This window comes from Talpa occidentalis, unplaced genomic scaffold (assembly GCF_014898055.3).
Source record: "Talpa occidentalis isolate TD23 unplaced genomic scaffold, MPIMG_talOcc4v2.1, whole genome shotgun sequence".
In the NCBI taxonomy this organism is placed as follows: domain Eukaryota; kingdom Metazoa; phylum Chordata; class Mammalia; order Eulipotyphla; family Talpidae; genus Talpa; species Talpa occidentalis.
The window spans coordinates 153,541,187-153,560,699 of NW_026555331.1; the positions used below are offsets into that span (position 1 = coordinate 153,541,187).

The window sequence follows — 19,513 nt, forward strand, 5'->3', positions numbered from 1 at the left end:
CAGAGACCCATCTGTGAGTATGTTCAGTGTGGAATGTGAGAAAATGAAAAGTCAAGGAGGACTCTGGCCCAATCAAGTAGGAAAATATTTACACTTGTTTACTAATTGTATTAAAGTAACAAGGGAACAACTGATTTTTTAATCCACTTCAAGTGCTCTTGGGGGTGGGGGGCATACAATTAAAATGAAGACTTGAGACTCCAGGTCAGCAGTCTTGGTGAGACACAAAGCACCTTGCTTCATCAAACACACTGTTTTTTCAAAACGGAAGCTAATGTGAATTTTTATATCCAAATATTAATAAACCTTTTGGAAAAGTGATTTCAGTAATATATTCTCTAGGTAACAGTTCACCTGGAAGAAAAATATTCCGAATGGTCCTCTGCGGGGTCACCTACTGTGACTGGTTTGAACAAATGCAATTCTACCGCACAAATTTAGATAACCTTTTTGAAAGACCATGTTGGAAAACTTGGCCCCTAACCTCAAGTAAGGGATTTTATATCTTATTAAACAATCATTAAAATTGCTGTAATGGCATGTATTGACAGGAATGTTAAAACAAACAACAGAAAGTCATCACTTATACGTCCCCCATTATAAAAAATGCAAGTGCATATAACTCCTGTAAGTCTTCACATGGTGGTCAGGACCTCCGTAAGATGACACCCTTCAGACAGAGACACCCCTGGAGGCCTGGGGTCTTCGGTGCCACGTCCTGCCCCCCCCACAACCACCCACACCACGCTCACGTGGCTGAGGGGAGGAAAGCACCCACCACAGCAAGCTCAAGGGACAGCACGGTGACCCTGAGCCAGAACAGAGAGCGCCGCTGAGGGTCTGGGGCCTGACTCCCTGGCTGCTCACATACACCAGGGGCAAGGCTGCCCCAATTATTCCAGAAGTTAAAGAAAAAAGAAAAAAAAGAAAAGAAAAAAAAAAAAGCCCGAGTTTCAACTCAGGATCATGCTATGTGAATAGAGCTGTAACAATTTCAGATATTGTAAGGCCTCCTCTGAGATAAGGCTGGCTATTTCCAAATTGAGTTCATAAAATTAAGAGAAATTTGTCAAAAAAACACTAACTTAATGCAGAAAAATCCTGGAAAAGCCTGGATCCCAAGTGCTACATCACTGAGCTGACTGTGGCCAGCTGACGCTGATATTTCTTCACAAACACAAAAATGTCCTCAGCTCCACTTCCCCCTTTCCAACCAGTCCCCACAGGCATGACCTATAGGCACCGGTTCTCAGCGGGGTGGTTCTGCTGCCAGGGGTGTGTCATCCTCTCTGGAGACACAGCAGGTCACGGTGACAAGCCAAGGATGAGATGCCTCTCAGCAGTCCTCATGGCGCCACAGCCCCTCATTAGCAGCCACCCAGCCAAGCGCCGATGCTGACACTCTTCAATACCGCTTTTGAATCCCTATGTAATTAACCAAGATCTAGCTCACCCTGAAGGCTATATACTCCTAATTCACCAACCACAGCCCTTCACACTCGTCCGTCTCAGGCAGTACAAACCAAACATTTTCCTTTGCAACTTCTGATTTGGGGCTAGTGACAGATGAATGAATTCGCCAAATCTTACAGATCTGCACAATTAAAATGCTTGTATTTACTGATTGCCATGCTTCAATGAAGCTGATGTTAAAGATTCATGACGTCAAACGAAAGCATGTCAAGGTCAGTAACAAGGAGGATGAACATCACATGGCGGGATGGGAGCCCACGTACCTTGCGCTCCAGGCTTCGCCGGGGTGGAGGACGAGCTGAGCAGTGGGTCTAAGGGAGGGCCCAAGAAGTTTGCGTTCATGTTTGTTTTATATGAAAGCTGAGATGCATCTTCTGACAGATTATCTAAACTTAGCTTGTTCTGTCTACTTGTGTCAAGAAGGTCTTTTCCAAAGAAAGCTTCCTAGGGATAAGCACATTTTAAAATGATTTAGATATAAAATTCTAAAATGACAACAGACACTTCTGTCATCATTTTTGATAAGGCAGGAGTAACAAAAAAGCTTGGCATGCACAGTACTGAAACTGAGTTTTAGAAATAGACAAACAATATGGAAATATCTTGTCAATTCCTTTATATAAAGTCCCCTTTTTTAAGAATGAGATAATTTAAGTTTTATTTATTTTTTTGCCCTAGCCTTATTTTTTTTTTTTAAGATTTATTTATTTATAGAAGCACTGGGTACAGTCAGAAGCGCGGGAGGGTGAGAGAATTCACCAGAGCCAGAGGGGAGAGCAGAACAGGCAGACTGATGAAGTACACTGCTGAGGGGAGCAGCGGGTGGCAGGAGAGGTCTGTGCGCCATGTGGGACCCTCGCCTGGCGGCCAGGGATAGAACTGGCGCTGCAGAGGCTGCGGGCAGCTTCGCAACCCAGTGCTCAACTGCTGCGCCACCAGGGGAGGCCCAATTTAAGTTTTACTAGACACAAATGAAATTATGCAAATAAAAAAACACACACAATTTTGTTTCTAGTGACAGCAAAATAATAAAGAACTCCAGATTTATACCACGATTAAATTAAAAATTGATACCTTTATAATACTATTGGCACATTGATTCATCTTGTAACAAAAACTAAAGCTTCATGAATATTAATAACGTCAGATGACTTGGGGGGTATCCCAGTGTCTGATCTACAGCTTTAATATTTACATATCTTCGGTAGATTTACTGATCTCATATCAATTCATTTAACCATATTAGAGGTTTAACATGCTATAAATCCGAAAGAGGGTTTTATCAGTCATTTTCACCATATTACATGTGCAAAAATTTACTGCTATTAAAGGCTCTTGGCTTTTTGCTCATTTACTTGTACTGAGAGTTCTTCACTTCAATATATTCTCTCTGCTGTAGAGATCAGCACTTTACGGGGTCCTTACAGCTTGAGTCTGCCTGAGACTTTCTGAGGACCAATGACGTAGAGAAGAGACAGCACCTGGGTCCTCTTTCACTTCCCTTGACTCACTCAGGCAACTCCACTTAGTCTACTTCTACAAGGTATTGTCTGGAAAAGGGATTCTTCGTAGGGGATGATTCAGCAGTAACTGTCAGCATTTACGACATTCTTGCCAAAGAAACACACAAGAAGGTGCAAGCAGCATGTTTCTAACAATGAAAAGTATACACAGCCTCATGTCTAATCCAAGGCAAGTGACTGGAGAAATCACAGACGCCCACACAATAAAATACACCGCAGTATTTTTTTTTATTCTAAAATGCAGAATACAAAGAAAGCAAGTTGGATATGTGCAGAACATGAAAAACAAACCAAGACTGTGGTGTGTGCAGAAATGGAATTTTTTGAAAGTCCTGAAATGATATACACCAAACTGCCAGCAATGCTAACTCTGAAAAGGAACTGAGAGCAGGGTTGTGAAGAGGAGGGCAGAGATGAAGCTGTGTTTGAATGGAAATTTTCTGCCTTTTTCGTGGACGCCTGGGATGACCTGAGTGCCACAGGCTGCAGCATGGTGTGGGCATGGCCCGTTTCTCACACCAGCAATGACTTTGTCATCAGGAGATGGGTGAAAGAGCTGAGATCGCTCGCTCGCTGCTTTCATCATGAATTCAAGAAATCTAAGACCACCGTGAGCGAGAATTTTTCTTTAAATGGGTTCAGGTGATTTTTAGTGCTATAATACAGTGAAAACTATATTACTCTTACTATCTTGAGCCAGCCCACCCCTGGTCCTGACATAAAGGAGCATCGCCACTCCTTTCTAGGAGGCTTATGTGGTCAGTGACTCCAAGAAGCAAGTGGAGACGGTAGAACTCAGGGCCACACTATTAGAAGAGGCACAAGCGTTTCTACTGTTGGGAAGATGATACATTGATTTATAGTTGATCTGGTTACTGTTGTGATCAATGAAGGAAAAAAGCTTAAAACCTGTCACTGAATTGCTTGTGAGCTGTCACCACTTCCCCAACCAATGTGGGAAAATCAAACTGACATGGTAAGATGTCCGAGAAACAGTGCTGCCGAGGAGCATGGGGCCTACGGTAAGCTGAGCAGCACGAAGACAAGCAAAACTTTTCCCAGGATCAAGGGACGCCCGGCACCTTGGCCACAGCCCAGGGGCCCACGCCCCAGACTCCGGCCTCAGCGTGGTCAGGAAGCCAGGCCCACCATTTCCAAGGGGTATCTAGCCAAAGCGTAAAATGGTCAGTTTTCACACCTTCAGAAACAGCTGCACTCAGCTTCCCAGACACAGACCACCTGCTCAGGAGGGTCGCCAGGAGGAGCAGGGGGAGGAGGGTGAGTTGTGAGTGTCGTCTCGATCCTCCCAGGAAGGACCGTTAAGGAGAAAGCAGAAAGTAGAGTAGGCGGCAACAAACAAGATGCAATTAAAGAAAATACAAATAATAAATGGTCTATTTCCTGACCAATAAAATTACTGTCATAGGCTAGAAAAAAAGGGCCTTTTGAAGGGAGAAATTACAACATTAACAGCAACATGTAAGGCGCAAAAGTGTACTGTACAAACAGGCAATTCTCACTTCACCTTTCAGAACACATTTCTGAAATGTACAGTAGGTATGGTCACAATTTTATGATGAGAACACCGAGTCAGGGTGATATTAAAAAATGACACACAGGTGAGCGGCAGCAGAGGGGACTGATGGCCACGACCTCCACTAGCCTGGGGGTGCTGGCTGTGTCCCAACAGTGGGCCCACTGTGCTCGCAGACAGTACCCGAATGTTTGGCTTCTATATTCCCAATTAGTAAAAAAAAGAATATTGAGGGAAGTTGGTGTTAATTGAAATCATCTTAAAACCAACTTAATGAGTAGCAGCTCAGGGGAAATATAAGGCTGAAAGAACCCACCAAGGCCACAGAAGCCATGACGAGGCACTTCTGTGGGAGAGTCAAACCAGACCAGCCATCACAGCGAGACTGGGGTGGATGATCAATGACCGTCTGTACCAACTTGTTTTCCGCACACGCAGTAACAGAGGCCCAGGAAGGAGGAGCTTCAAGGTCACAGCCTGGGGCCGCTGACCGCTGAGTTCGGTTTCTGACACAGAGCTCTTCCCACACCATCCCATGCCTCTGAACTCTCCTGTGGCCTGATGTTTACAGTGAACTAGGAAGATTTTAATTTTCATGTCATCTGTGTCTATCAAATGTAATCTCATATTTTTATGGTGTAACTCTTAGAAAACAAAACCAATTGTGCTCATATCTTTGGTTCACTGCGTCCCTGAAAGCAGAGGGTATCGGGAGAGCCAAGCCGGGGGCTGAAGCTGCTCTCCGCTCAGTGAGCCAAAGGGCCGAGCCACCAGCAGTGGCTCAGGCCTGCCCGGAAGCGCAGAGAGCACGGGGAGCCTGGGGTGGAAAAGCTTTCCCAGCCCAGTGTGCTTGTAGGTCTGATGAGATATTAAGAAGTGAAAATTGAGATAAGAACGTGGGGACAAGAATCAAAAGCACAAAAATGATGCCCTAATTTTAAGAGCCCTGAAAGGTAAAAGTGACATTTATGACAGTTAATTAAAAACAAATATCAATAAAAACAAACCTACTTTTCAAAATTCAATACATTACATGTCTTTCATGACCAAAGTAATATACTATAAAGAAAATATTACCTGTAAATAGGCAGGGAACGTTTCCTCAAGCTTATTTTTCCTCTTACGGTATCTCTTCTTGATTTTTTCAGTGTTATCAGTAATAGAAACAGGTTCATCAACTAGAGCATCTGGTAGCTGCTCACTCCAGCCTGCAAAAAACTCACAGCTATGAATTTGTGGCCCTGAAAAAGCTCAGACAAACCCACCCCAGAGTGAGTTATTCATTCATTCATTCATTCATACATATAAGAACTGGGGTACAGGCCCGATGCGTGGGTTCACCAGAGACAGTGTGGAACAGAACAGGCAGACTGACGAAACACACTGCTGAGGGGAGCAGCAGGAGAGGCAGGAGAGACAGGAGAGGTCTGCTGCGACACGTGGGATCCTCGCCGGCCAGCCGGGATTGAACCGGCGCTGCAGAGGCTGCGGACAGCTTCACGCGCGGTGCTCAACTGCCTGTGCCACCAGGGGAGGCCCACCCCGGAGTAATTTTATATTTAACAACAACACACACACCAGTTCCATAAAAGCAAACAAGCCTTCTCTTCTCTCCTGCCAGCTCCACTGAGATGTCACTGACATCAACGGGGCTGATGGTAAGCTGAGCAGCACAAAGACAAGCAAAACTTTTCCCAGAGATGTCCCAAAGCCAGTTTATTAGTGAGTGTGAATTTTTATAGGAAGCTCATTCACGTCCATGTCAACAGCACTGGCACACCTGCCTACTGCCCGCCGATAACTATTTCCTTACAAAGCAGAATGTGGTTTTTTTTCCCCCTTAAACTTCAATACTTTATTACAGATTAAAAAAATGAAAAGACCCAGCACTCGCGAGTATCTGGGAGGCTGCCTGTCCAGGCCAGGCAGGGAAATTTAGTGGGTACGACCTTCTAGGCGTTAACTGGGAATATCCAAGAAAACTCCTTTTTAGAAGGTATATCTTACAATCCACCAACTTCCCATTTGAGGATGTACTGCAAACTCAGTATTTGCGTAACACATACTGTAATAACACAGGTCTACGTGAATATCCTCACACATGTGCTATCAATGCTCAATCTCAAAATCAGTGAAAAGAAAACAAAATTCCAGACAAAGAAATTAGCAAAGAAGCAAATACACCACAGAAAGGGGGCAGGAGGGCAAGGATGCTGCTCTCCTGCATAGGGGACAGAGGACACACCCCTCCTGCAGTTGCCCACACAGCCCTGGGCTGCACAGGTGAAGTGACCTGGGAAAATGACTAGAAATGATAGGTAAATGTTTCTAACATATTATCTGTAAGGGGACCAGTAATCTAGCCAGAAAATAGTCCTCAAAGGCCAAAAGCAAGCAAGCAGGAAACAAAGACAGACAGGTCTCAAAATTTTGCTTGAATCCAGTGACTCTGAGTTCGAGTTTTCAGAGCCTTCCAAGAGGGGAGCAGAAGGCAGGCATCACGGTCCCTCTCCAGGTGGATTGCTCCGCCACAGGTGCTCCTCACACAGGTGGGCTCGGTGCTCAGGGCTGGCTTGACAAGGAATATACCCTGGGGGACACCGGTCTACCCTGCGTCACTGACCCCCACCTCCCACTCCGTTCCATCACTAGCAAACGGCATCATTATCTTGTCACGGAATTCGGTGACAGGTAGAAAGGCAAAATATTTAAAAAATTAAAATCTTTCCTGAGAATTCAAACTCAGTACAGGCCAAAAATGTTTAAGGAACCTGAATTTATATGTAAATAGCATAGGTGAATCAAAAACCCCAAGCTAAGAATCAAGTGCAAATCACGGCAGCTGTTATTCCTGGCAGTAACAAGTGCACACTCTGAAACAACAACCCACCTTCCATTCAGTCCTCAACGCCCCCCCCCCCCCCCCCCCCCCCGGTGGCGCAACGGTTGAGCGCTGGGCTGCAAAGCTGCCTGCAGCAGTGCCGGTTCGATCCCTGGCCGCCGGCGAGGGTCCACGTGCGGACCTCTCCTGCCACGCCCGCTGCTCCCCTCAGCAGTGTATTTCGATGGTCTGTCTGTTCTGTTCCCCGCTCTGGCTCGGTGAATTCTCTCACCCTCCCGCATTTCTGACTGTACCCAGTGCTTGTACAAATAAATAAATCTTTAAAAAAAAAAAATTTTAACATATATGTTTGTATGTATCTCACACAAACACAAGCCAAGAGATGCAGAGTGCAGTCAGCTGTGAAAAGCTCTTAGCTACTTTATCTTCTAATCAGGTACGTGAAGAAGAAAGAGACAACTGAAACTAGAGGACCACTCTGTAAAGAGAAATTACAAAGTCCTGAAATATCGAAAAGGCTGCACATGGAATTTAAAAACTCAATGGGTGACTCTGGGCGAGACAGATGAAAGAACAAAATAGTCAACTAGGAAAAAAAAAAAAAAAAGAATTGAAATGATGTAGAAGCCAAAATAAAGACAGAGAGGTAAAGTGTGAAAAGGAATCTCAGGGAATGGTCATACTAAGTCACACTGGAAACGTCTTTACAACCAATATGCTGCTCCCACTCTTATGACTTCACAGGTCAAACGCCACCCCACAGTGACGGAAGAGGTGTGTTCAGAGCACGTACTGAAAACACCTCACTTTTCTTTCCATTCCATATAAAACATTCAAATTGTGAGCACACAGCACACACCAGTTACAAGATCTTCATTAGAACAACCTGCAGATTGGAAAAGGAGCAGCACTTGCTGAGCAGAGCCTGGGGCGGGGCAAGGCAAGGCCTCGGCTTTCTTTTCCAACGGCAGGACAAGAGAATGTTAATTGGAAGATGTTATTTCTAAAACATCATTTTGTTTCTGTTAAAAATTGTCTGGGTACCCTGTCTTTTTCAAACAAAAAGCTTAAGTAAAGGCTTCCAAAATACCTTATCTAACTAAGTGATTTAGTCCCTAAACTTTGTATTTAACATGGGAAGAAAAACTTGTTAAGAGTGCTGGATTTACGTCCTTTCATCATCCAACCCAAGCTCTGCATCACAGGTACAAGCTCTCGGCGCTCCAGCCTCCCAGGAGTGAGCACAGTAAGCGGTGGCGGCAGTGGCGGAGTGGACCGTTCTCTCCTGCAGGGGCAAGCCAAGGACGGGGAGGTCCCCGAGCCAGTGTCATACCATCGTCTCTGCCGGGCAGCTGCTCAGACATGGAGCCTGAGGAATCTTTCCTCATCACAGATCTCTTGGTTTTCCCTTGCCCGGTTCGACTTCTTTGCCGAACCATAAATCCACCGATACCTGTCCAGAAGAGAAGAGAGTTACCTTCATCAACAACACAGTGGGACATGGGCTCGTTAAAAACCAATCGTCACAGTTTCATGCAAAATGCAAAAGTTTGGAAGAAGCAAATCCATCAAAACTGTCTTTCCTCTATCAGTGACCAGACAGGACTGAAATCCATCGAATGAGAAACACCACACGCACGTCCTCTCCCGAACAACAGCAGAGCAGGTGCTGAACGGGGGGACACTGATTTCCTTAATGAATACCAGCAGCTCACATCAACATTCACCTTATCTGGACAGCGGCTGGGAGGAGGCCAAGTAAATTAGATGAGCCAAGCAAAGAAAGCATGACCTCGGGGATGCTGGACGCAGTTCTCCCCAGTTAAGACTGCAGACCCGAGACATCGACTGCTCTGCTCTTAAGAGCGAGCAGGGAATCTGGAGCCAGACTGTGCAGTGCTAGTTCCTACCTGACTCTGGGCAAGCTACTTAAAACTTCTCAATGCTTCACTTGCCCCACCGGTAAAGCCGGGTGATGCATAGCCCCTCAAACGTGTTCTCAAAACTAAGTCCACAGGTGGCAAGTGCTTGGCGACATGCCTGTCAGTCACCAACCGCTCTGTCCTGACACAGCAATTCAACAGCAGCCTCTGTGCCCAAGCAGAGGGCGACCTCTGGGTGAGGCTGAGAAGGGAATCGCAACCAGGAAACAGGAATCTCCAGAAGAAAGCTGCAGTGTCTCACGGGGTGAGTGTGCCCTCCCCTCCTAGTGAAGAGAGGCATGCGTCCTGCTCCACGATGCCTTGGCGGAAGTCAGTCTAGGTCCTGACCGTAGATGGGCCCTCTGTGAAGGCGCCCTTCTGGGGTTTGTCCTCACACACCAGAATGCACAGAACGCTTGGCCCTATCAGTGAAATACGAGCAGACTGTACAGATGCAACTGGACATATTCTTGACTAGGAAAGTATTAATAAACTGCCTTAAAAAAACCTCCAAGGTCTGCACTATATTCATTTCAGTAATTTTTTTTCCAATAAGGCTTTATTTATTTATTACAAATAAAGTCTAACGAGCAAGACAGTTTCACTCCCCACCCTGAGGCGGAGGGAGCAAAAACCGGCCGCAGAGCTGCTGGGCCTGCATGTCTTGGAGGCACGGAGCCTTCCTGCCCCTTCGCGCTGCACGTGCGTGCTCCTGCATTAGCAGAGGGAGGTTTAATAAAACATCAAAGGATGAGAAAGTGAAAGCTAAAAGTTAAAAAGAATAGCAAAGGCACACATCATGTGAAACAGAAATGACTTCCAAAACTCAAGGGTAAATAAAAGCCAATTTAGTAAACCATTATTAAAATGGCTTGTGATAAGGCATTAAATAATTTATTGTGGAGTATCCACATACCGAACAAAAGGGATTCATCACCTAAAAAGCGTATTTGAATAGCTCAGTTCTTGAATCTATACACACCAAGTTTCAGTTTAATAAGCACTGTACTTCACCCTGATCAGTTCTAACTGACCCCTCGACACTGCACTTCTCGTAAATCAAACCCAAGGCAACCATCCGCAATGCCAGCTCAGACACGTGCCTGGTCTGTACGGTTTCCTCTTTCTCTTCTTGACACCCTCTGTTGCTTCCACTCCTTTAGCTTCATCATCCACGGCTTCCCGTTCAGGACTAGATTCTGACTTTCCATCACAATCCATAAGCTCGCCTTCTAGAAAAAAGCAAACACACAGATGAAATTGGAAAAACCTATAAGATGCCAAATCATCCCCTCACAGTGGCACCGAGCCTTCCTGCTTGTGTCTCCCGGGCAACAGGGAATGCAGAGGAAGAGACAGGGAAGAGATGGTCACGGAACTCAAGCTACTTGATGCCCTTGCGAACGAGAGGAGAACCAGAGGTGGGTATGACGGACTGTTCAACAGCTTGTATTTAACAAAGTATTTTCTTGCTGTTAATTACGTCTCCACGCCCAAGACCCCAAGGCTACTGTCCAGCCACAACTCTCCTCTGTGCCCCAACTAAAGCTGCAGTTGGGTATCACCCTGTTACTGAAAACTACGTCCAACACTCAACCACTGGTTTAAGATAAATCTTTTTCCTTCCTAGGTGTCACCCTGGAACAAGAAGCTGGAATCCTGGCGGGCAGCCTTAACAATTCCTGATCTCTTTTCTCCCACTATCAAGGCTCCTCAGAATCTCTCGAAAGCATGTTTTTCTTCACTACCTTGTCAGTCCCACTTTGACTGACTGCAATACTCTTTTCCTCCCCCTCCAACCCCTACCTCCGAGCTTACCATCTTCTCAATCAGTTCTTGATCAATTTTCTATCGAAAACCCTTTAATGTCTTCCAGTGGCCACAAAATAAAGACCAAATTATAAGACCAAATCCCAAGGGTCTGTTGTAGGCTCTTGGGCTTCATTTCCCTCTACCACATGGGCGCTCTCTAGTTTCTTGAAAGCATCAAGTCCTTTCTTCTAATACTTCGCCAACCTCTGCCTTCCAGCTACTCAGGTCTGAGCACGGCTTTCTCAGAAGCCCTGGCATTTAGACAGGCCTCGCCACAGCTGCAAACTCCCGCGCGGCACTGCAGCTTCCTGCCCTGCTCTCTCAAGGGCAGGCTCCTGCTCAGCCTGCTCTCCCTGGGAACAGGCATCAAGACTCTCATCACCAGTCACACCCTCAGGATGGTCATGGCCAGATGTTCAAGAAATATGTCACTGAGAGAAGGCAGTCATGAAAGCACATTGTGAATACAGATGCTCAAGCTCAGAGGAGAACGTATGTTAACACTGTGGTTGAAACAAACCTTCCCAAGCTGCAGTGTTTTACACTGTGCTATCAGAGACAAAGCTAGCAAGTAATTTAAGATTAAACTGTTCTCCTCTCAACTGTTCTAAGTGTTACACCGAACACATACCTGTGCTGCCACAGCAGTGATCGTTCTTTGTGACATCAGATGGCTGGCTGAGCACAATTCCCTACCAATCTGATAACAAGAGCTCCATATAGTGAAGACTAAGCCAGGAAAAAGATGTATTTATTTAACAAAACCAAACAAGCACCAAAGAGACCAAGTGTTTGTCTTAAAAGAAACCCACCTGATAATTAATGAGGGAAATTTTAGGTTAAGATGGTAGATTAAATTCATGCATCTAATTTCACTCTCACGAAACCCTAAGAAAAACAGTGATGTGACCAACTTTCAAAAGATAAACCTATAAAAACGGGATTTTGGAAGGAGAAAGCAGAAAGATGTATGATAACTAACTTAGGAGATGCAAATTCTCAGTTCGGAGTGAAAAGAACAACAACAACAAAAAATCCCCATTTATAACACAATTCTTAAAAGGCTGAGGAACTGGCAGAACCAGGCAGCACTGGAAATGGGTGGGAGGAAGCTGAAACAGAGAATCCTGTTGGTATTAGGTACCAAAATCAGACTCCCCAAGACCTCCTGCCCAGCCCCAAATGTGGGAGCCATTGTTCCGAATGGCAAGACTCGGGGCTCTGGAACAACTTTCAGTGGGACAGGGGTGCGGCGACTGCTGACGGGGCCAAGCACATAGGCACACTCAGTGCTGACACTCCCGCCCCCTCAGGGGCTTCCCCACTCAGCTCCAGGGATGCCAGCAGTTACGCCTCTGGCCAGTATTGGTCCCTCACTTAATCAGGCCGACATCAAGGATGACCTAATGGAATGTCAGCAACAGAGACCTGAGCACATAAGAAGAGCCCACCAGACCATACAAGAGACCTTCAAGAAAGCTAAAATCTTCTGAGAAGAAAAAGAATACACTCGAGGCTGAGCAGGACCGCATGCGATTGAACATGTGAAGGGAGGAAAGAATGACCTGGAAGTTACCACATCATCACTGAACACTGCAGAACTCAGCTAAAAAAAAAATCCCGTTATTCTGATCAAGAAAATGTTTGTAAACAGCTGGTTTATGATGAATATCTGACTACTAACTTCCACTTGAAGATCAATGTCTACTTTAGCCAGTTTCGAGCAAAGCAGGGTTGCTCTGTTGTCCGGTTCCCCGAAGCCCAGCCACCAAGTGCCCCTGGGATCCTTGGGATTTCCGCCATCCACTTTGTCCAGAAGGACGCAGAGAAGCCTGGAGAGGTGCAGGCCCAGGCACCGCTCACTCAGTGGGGCAGACCACCTCAAGGGAGCTAAGTGAGAGGAGGCGGCCTGCTCTACAAGCTTTAACTCCTGCCAACACATGCCCAGGAAGGCCACGGGTCACCTCGACTGTCGTCCATGTCGCCGTCCCTGGAGTACTCTGACTGGATGTCCGGAGGGGTCTGAAGGACAGCCACGCTGTTCTGATTTATGATCTTCAATTTCAACTTTGGTTTTGACCGTTTTCTTCTTGGAACTGTGACCGTGAGGCTCTGCAACTGAGTCATCCCCGATTCAGTCAAACACACGCCGTCCTGGGTGTAGGTCTTGGGTGGATCTAAAATCACAGCAGCCCAATCATGCAAATGACAAGTCTCACCTCGGTTTTGACTGGTAAGTGGATCAGCATTTCAAACACACTTCAAGGGAGTGTGGCTTCTCTGACGCCCCTGTCCGCACAGCGCAGGAGTCATGACCTACCAGTCAGCACTAGCTCAGACAGACCAAGCAGCCACACTTCCTTGCACTATAGGCGGACGGTTGCATGTTTTTAATAAATGGAAATTCCCGGCATTTCTATTTTCAGGTATCCATGTAAGGGTTTAGAAAGAAAGTGCTGAGCTAAAGGCAATGCTTTAGTCAATCAACTGTGAGTCTCTGCTGGAGCGTCCTATCAGCCTGCAGGCTGAGGTGCAGCCACATGGGAGACCCACGAATGCCCAAGAGGCCCACCTGGAAGCCCAACACTGTCAGGGGAGTGATGGCAAATCACCTGCACAAGGTGAGTGAGATCAGGAAGTAAGAAAGAACAGTATTTAGTAGGGCTATCATGTTATTCAGCATTCTAGGCTGCTCTATTCCAGAAAACAGTAAGAGGTTGAGTTAATTCTAAAGGAATCTGCCCAGTTACTTTCTGCAAATGAAAACCAAGCCCAGTGATATGTCAATGAAACCAAAGCAAATATGTGCGGTTAATGGGTATTTTTAAGAGCCGTTATTTTCACTGCCAGTTTGTTGAGACTTAAGGAAAACTTGTGCCACTAATGCTGCACAGAACATTTTACCATCAACTCCGGGAATGACCACTTCCATGGGGGCATTTACACCCAACACCCCACACCAAAACAGATTTCAGGTGACGTGTGGCGCATCAGTTATGTCAAACAATAAGCATCTGTAGGCTTTTTTGTGAAGACAGTCAAGTGAAGTGTTTACCTAGCTCTTTGACTTTCGTAACAATCTGTGCTACAAGTGAAGATTCACAGCAGTCCGAGGAAGGCACTGAAATGGAAAACAAAAATTCGCCCATGTTTTTCAGAAAAGGTACAGTTCATTTAAAGACTCACATGTGAGAAACATTTCTTACTTCTGTACCTGTGTTACTCAAATAAATGTTTTAACAATCAACAGAGCTACAGGGTGGCTCTGAAATAAGGAGAAGTAGTGAAGGAATCACATGCCCACTAGCATACAGGACCCACAGCGGATTTCCACACTGTCGGTAACTAACAGGACTATGAGTTGTGGAAACAAAATTACACTTCCTATCTAAAATGCATGCTGAACTCACTCCTCCCTTTATATAAGTGAACTGTTACAATATGTTAATGGGGTAATAAGAGTTAATTTATAACAAAAAATAACTTCTTTTCATTAAAGACTCTGCCTAAGTAAGAGTTTCAGGAAAAAGGAAGGGTTGGGGGGGGGGGTGCGTGGCTGGCGGCTGAGCCTCCCTGCACCCTCACCGCTGGACGGGGGCATGAAGGGCCGGCACACGCTGCAGTCGAACCCCACGTCTACCGCGGCCTCCACCTCCTCTTCAGAGCTGAAGTTCTGACAAACCGCATGCATCCACCTAGAAAGACCACAAAAGCACATTAAAACGAGGAGGTGTTTCAAGAACAGTTTCCTTCTGGAGCAGTGTGGAGCCCCGTCATCTGACACTAGCCCCCACCTCGAGCGCCCCAGTTCCATTTCAGCCACTACTGCTGACCCACGGCCCTTTCCAGGCTGAGGAATGACAAGCCCTGGAGGGACATGGGGCATAAGACATGAGGCTGTGGGTGTCGTGCATCCGCAGAGCCAGCATCCCAGAGACCCCAGGACATGGGCAGGGCGTGAGGGAGGAGGGGGGAGTGGGGGAGTGGGAAGAGTCAGGGGCACACGTGGAAGCACATCTAACAGAGCAACCTCCGCTCACCAGAGTGACGCCCAACGGTCTGGGGAAATCACAGGGCGACCCTGCCTTCGGACAGGGACAGAAGCAGAGTCCTGAGAACCTGCGCTACGACCGACGTCACGTCTCGGACGTCACATGTGCATGCGCCTGGGGCGGGCGCTCAGCGCCCACTCTGGACAGCTAGGATCTGGACCTCCGAGGAAAGAACATGGAGGACCCTCCGCAGAACCAAGTCAGAAACACCCCAGAGAAAGATGCTCCACAGAAAACACCCCAGAGAAAGACGGGCCATGCAGGCAGAGGGTGTGATGCCAAAATCCCCAGTTAAAAATCCTAAGTCTGGAATTGAGACAAGACAGGAAAGTGTGTGCGTCTCTGACTCACCAGGAACCTGGAAAGCAGAAGTGCGCTTTCTCCAGCACGGGAGGGAAGAAGGCTGCTTGCCGGCCCCCTTTTGCCACCTGCAGAGCGGGGGGTGGGGAGGGGGGCATGGAACGGACACACGGACATACCGGTCGCACTGCCTGCACTGCAGGATGAGGTCCTCCTCCCGGTAGCTGCGGCAGCAGATGGGGCAGACAGCCAGGCTGGCGCAGGGCCCGCACTGCGTGTAGTTGTTCTGCCACTCACACCTCAGGCCCGCCGAAGTGGCCCCGCAGTGTCGGCACCAGACACACCTGAAAGCAACGACCCGGCTCAGTCTCCTGACTTGGCTGCTGCTGCAGAAACTACATGAGCCCGACAGGCGCATCCTAGTCTCCTGCCAGGGGCATCTACCACAATCAACACGTTATGCAAGTAAGTCGATGTGGCTAATTTTTGAAAAACTCATGTGAGAACTCTGGGAACTAGGGAGGCTAAGGGGGGATAGAAGTCCTCGAGCACCATTTGCACTTCCAGCCTCCTTTGGGAACGGTCTGCAGCGGGGGGTCCAGGCAGTAGGTGTGGTAGCTGATGTCGCAGTCGTCGCACAGCAGCAGCCGCCCCGGGTCGGTGGCCTTCCCGCAGGCCTCACACACCGTGCACTCGAGACAGCGCCAGCCCTTGCTCAGGACCACCTTCGTGATCTGGAAGAGAGAACCCTGTGACTCACATGACCCTCACTGCGCATGAGCATGCAGGCTGTGTCTGGGGCTGCATTTGCACAAGAAGCAGGCAAAGGGCCGGCCGCGCGGGGTGGGTTCTCACACTGGCAGGGACCCACCCCCAAAAAGAGCACTCCAGACAGTAGGGCCTGTCCACACAGCCACCACCCTGCAGGTGTGGTGGCGTATTTTAAAGGAATCAAGTCCATCTGATGTGCATGTGACTCTGGGCATGCCCTGACAGCGCTTTCACCTATGATGTTTCACACATTCATGCTTCTGAAATGTGTGTGCACTGCATAGGACTATGTGTTAAATCAATATAAAATTGGTTAAAAACAAGGTAAAACCTGAGTTCGCAAGGACCTCTTAGGACCTTGGAGGATTTTAGGCTCTGAAGCAAGGGATTCTGAAGTTCACACCCATTCCTCTGCTTCAAGTCTGCATCAGCAGAAAAAGTTGAGACTCTCTGTTCTTCTGAAAAACACCTCAAAGCTTTCGTACTATTTAATATTAAGAATTTGGAATCAGATGAAGGCTCTCAAAAGCCTGGAGCTAGAGAGACAGGGCCACAAACACCATGACCGTGTGCTGAGAAGGCAGGTGACCCAGAAACAGATCGTGGAGAAAAATGCCTAAAACCCTACTTGAGAGAAAAATAAGAGTTACAGTAACACCTACCAAAGAGGCATCAAAGTATCCTACTCTGGATGCTGTATCAAGCAACAGTTTCTAATCTACCGAAAATTATTCTGCAGGCCACAATTTTTCACCTGCACAAACAGTTAAGTATGGAAGTTTTGCTAGAATGCCTTTTAAACATACTAGGACTCAAAATTCAGCTTAAAAACCCCTTCTGGGAAGTTCCTCAGAAGGTGGGGAACAACGTGAGGGCAAACGCCACAGAGAAGGGAGATGTGGGGTCCAAAGAACAGTGAACCCGACATCAGACACCAGTCCAGAGGTTGAAGGTTGAGGGCTGAGCGGGAGACTTAGGAGCTAGTGGCACACATCAGAACAGGGGAGAGGAGCAGAGAGGGGCTGGGAAGCTCCCCCCCAAAACAGGTCCTTGCCCAAAGCATCTGATACGATCCTACTTCTATAGCAGGTTAACAACAAACAAAACTCAAAAAAGATCATAAACCATTGCTTTCTTCTCGCTGTTAAAAACTCACAGAGCACTACTCCGATGGCCCAGGAACATTCCCGGAGTCACAGCCAGCACTGTTCACGCCAATCAACGCAGCACAGACGCCACGGCAGGCTGCTCAGACAAGGCACCGGGATGTTTCATCAGCAGAAAGCCAACAAAACCTACCACAGAGAAAGCAGTCTCGCGCCCAGTAGAGCTTGCCGCTTCTTGCGGGGAGGCTGGGAGGATCCGGTGTGGGGGCCAGTGGGAGATGAGGGAGCAGAGAAGAGGGAGCCTGCTGGGATCACGGGCCGCTAACACTTCTGACTGTCAAGCGTGCGCTCTGTGAGGCAGATCAGCCCGTTGGCTTTTTAAATCAGGCTTAGACTGTCAAGTGATGACGATCATCTGCCCGATGGGAGGAGAGGCCTCAGAGGGAGAGCAGAGAGAAGCAGCCGGCAAACCCACTCTGCAAAGGAGCCAACAGGAAGCCCTCTGGACGCTGCAATGCACACAGCTGGACAATGACCACAGTCGTGCGGAACCCGCCAGGCACGTGCAATGCAACCTTATTCACAGAAACAGGCAGAGGCCTTCTCTGCTTGGGCTGCGGCTGCCCAGTCCCTGCTGAGAAGACAGGCAAATGGAGCAGACACACCAGGGCATCTCACAGCAGAAAGGTTTTCCACACCACATCTTCTTACCAAGTTGTCCCGTGATCCTTGACAGCCTACTCTCCAGCAGCTCTGTTCAGCCCTCGTCACCACACGTGAACAGGCCTCAGGCTCACGCCAGTCGGCCGAGGCCCTCACTCCCCTGGCCCCGACATCAGGCGTGCTGCCCGACCAATCTGCAGAACATCAGCCTCTGAACAATTTCTTGACTATCAGATTCTCTCTAACTATGGGTTTCAGGGCTCTCCTATCAACTCTTTTTTCTCCTACTGAACTGGCTATTTTAAAGAACTTTTTCAAATTAGGTTTGACCCAGAGTCCATCGATTATACTAGATGTGTTCTGCCAGAATTCACCCGCCTCTGGCTGAGGAGGAAGGCAAGCTTGGGATGACATTAGCTGTTTCTCTCTACACGGTGGGTATTTCTTTCCACTACATGGAATAACTGGGATGGACCCTTTCCATCATGAAGCACCATGAAAGGATGGAGCGTTTTGCTCAGATCTTGGACAACAGTCAGTGCCAGACTGTGGTTTCTGCAAGAGCAAAGCAGGCACAGTGAGTCCTGTGATGTTCTGCCTGTTGACATTTTCCAGAAAGCTGCCCGGGAGACAGACCTCCACCAGAGCACACTGGCCTCGCTGACTTCAGGACACACGACAGTGCTCAGGGAGGCCAGGGAAGCTGGAATGTGAGGACTACTGGAAAGGAAGGCGTGACAGTGAGGAAGAGTTCCAGGAATCAATACAGAGCCCCGAAGTCTGTGCTGAGGGCCAAGCGACACCTCTAGGACGCCAACCGAGGACCCACAACAAGGGTTTTTACATTGAGAACTACCGGAGCTCACATGATGCCAGAAGACATCTGGCTGTTGACCAGAGCAAAAAGACACAGTGGATGGAAGGGTCTGGGGAGCAGACTCAGACCCCACAAAGGCCATGATGGCATTAGACCAGTGCCAGAGCAGCAGCAGGCAGACCACTAGTGTGCTCTGGGGGCCCCTGGTGCGGCTGAGGTCAAAGCTATTTTCATAATAATCCTAAGATGTTACTTGTCTTTTTCACTTTGCTCACTGCAAAAGTTGTAGAGCGGCTTTGTGATGCATCACAACGTTATGCTGACAACATACAAGCTGTGTGTGTTTTAAAATATTCCCAATAATTACAATATTCAGTAATGATTAATCTCAGAAAGAAAAAATCTAGGAGGTCTTCAATAATTTTTAGGTGTTGAGGATTCTATGACCAAGAACTTTGCAAATAGCCAAGTCACGGAGGGCTGGCCCTCAAGGTCCATCACAGAAAAGATGACAAATTTCAGGAGGTTCAAACATCCCCAACACCACCTGCCACAGCCAAAGGCAGCATTCTCTGAAGGAACAAAGTCCAGACTCCCAACAGCAGACCATCACACTCCACAATGCCCACAGTTCAATAAAAAATTACGAGATGTAAGGCAAGGAAGACCTACCACGAGAACGTCGGAGATGATGAACT

The 19,513-nt window shown here is 47.5% G+C and overlaps 1 protein-coding gene across 11 annotated transcripts in view; it reads right to left on the minus strand.

Moving 5' to 3' along the window:
• The window catches only part of KMT2C (lysine methyltransferase 2C), a 181,217-nt gene that overhangs the window by 46,476 nt on the left and 115,228 nt on the right, over nucleotides 1-19,513 (minus strand). For 10 of the 11 annotated variants that reach the window (XM_037516187.2, XM_037516170.2, XM_037516207.2 and 7 more), the window contains exons 19-27: nucleotides 16,011-16,192; nucleotides 15,638-15,802; nucleotides 14,692-14,801; nucleotides 14,162-14,227; nucleotides 13,071-13,283; nucleotides 10,398-10,526; nucleotides 8,706-8,825; nucleotides 5,608-5,738; nucleotides 1,737-1,917 (exon numbers count right to left, since the gene is read on the minus strand). In XM_037516187.2, coding sequence (XP_037372084.1) covers nucleotides 1,737-1,917; nucleotides 5,608-5,738; nucleotides 8,706-8,825; nucleotides 10,398-10,526; nucleotides 13,071-13,283; nucleotides 14,162-14,227; nucleotides 14,692-14,801; nucleotides 15,638-15,802; nucleotides 16,011-16,192 — 1,297 coding nt within the window. The remainder of the gene's footprint in view (nucleotides 1-1,736; nucleotides 1,918-5,607; nucleotides 5,739-8,705; nucleotides 8,826-10,397; nucleotides 10,527-13,070; nucleotides 13,284-14,161; nucleotides 14,228-14,691; nucleotides 14,802-15,637; nucleotides 15,803-16,010; nucleotides 16,193-19,513) is intronic. The other variant, XM_037516195.2, reaches the window with a different exon arrangement.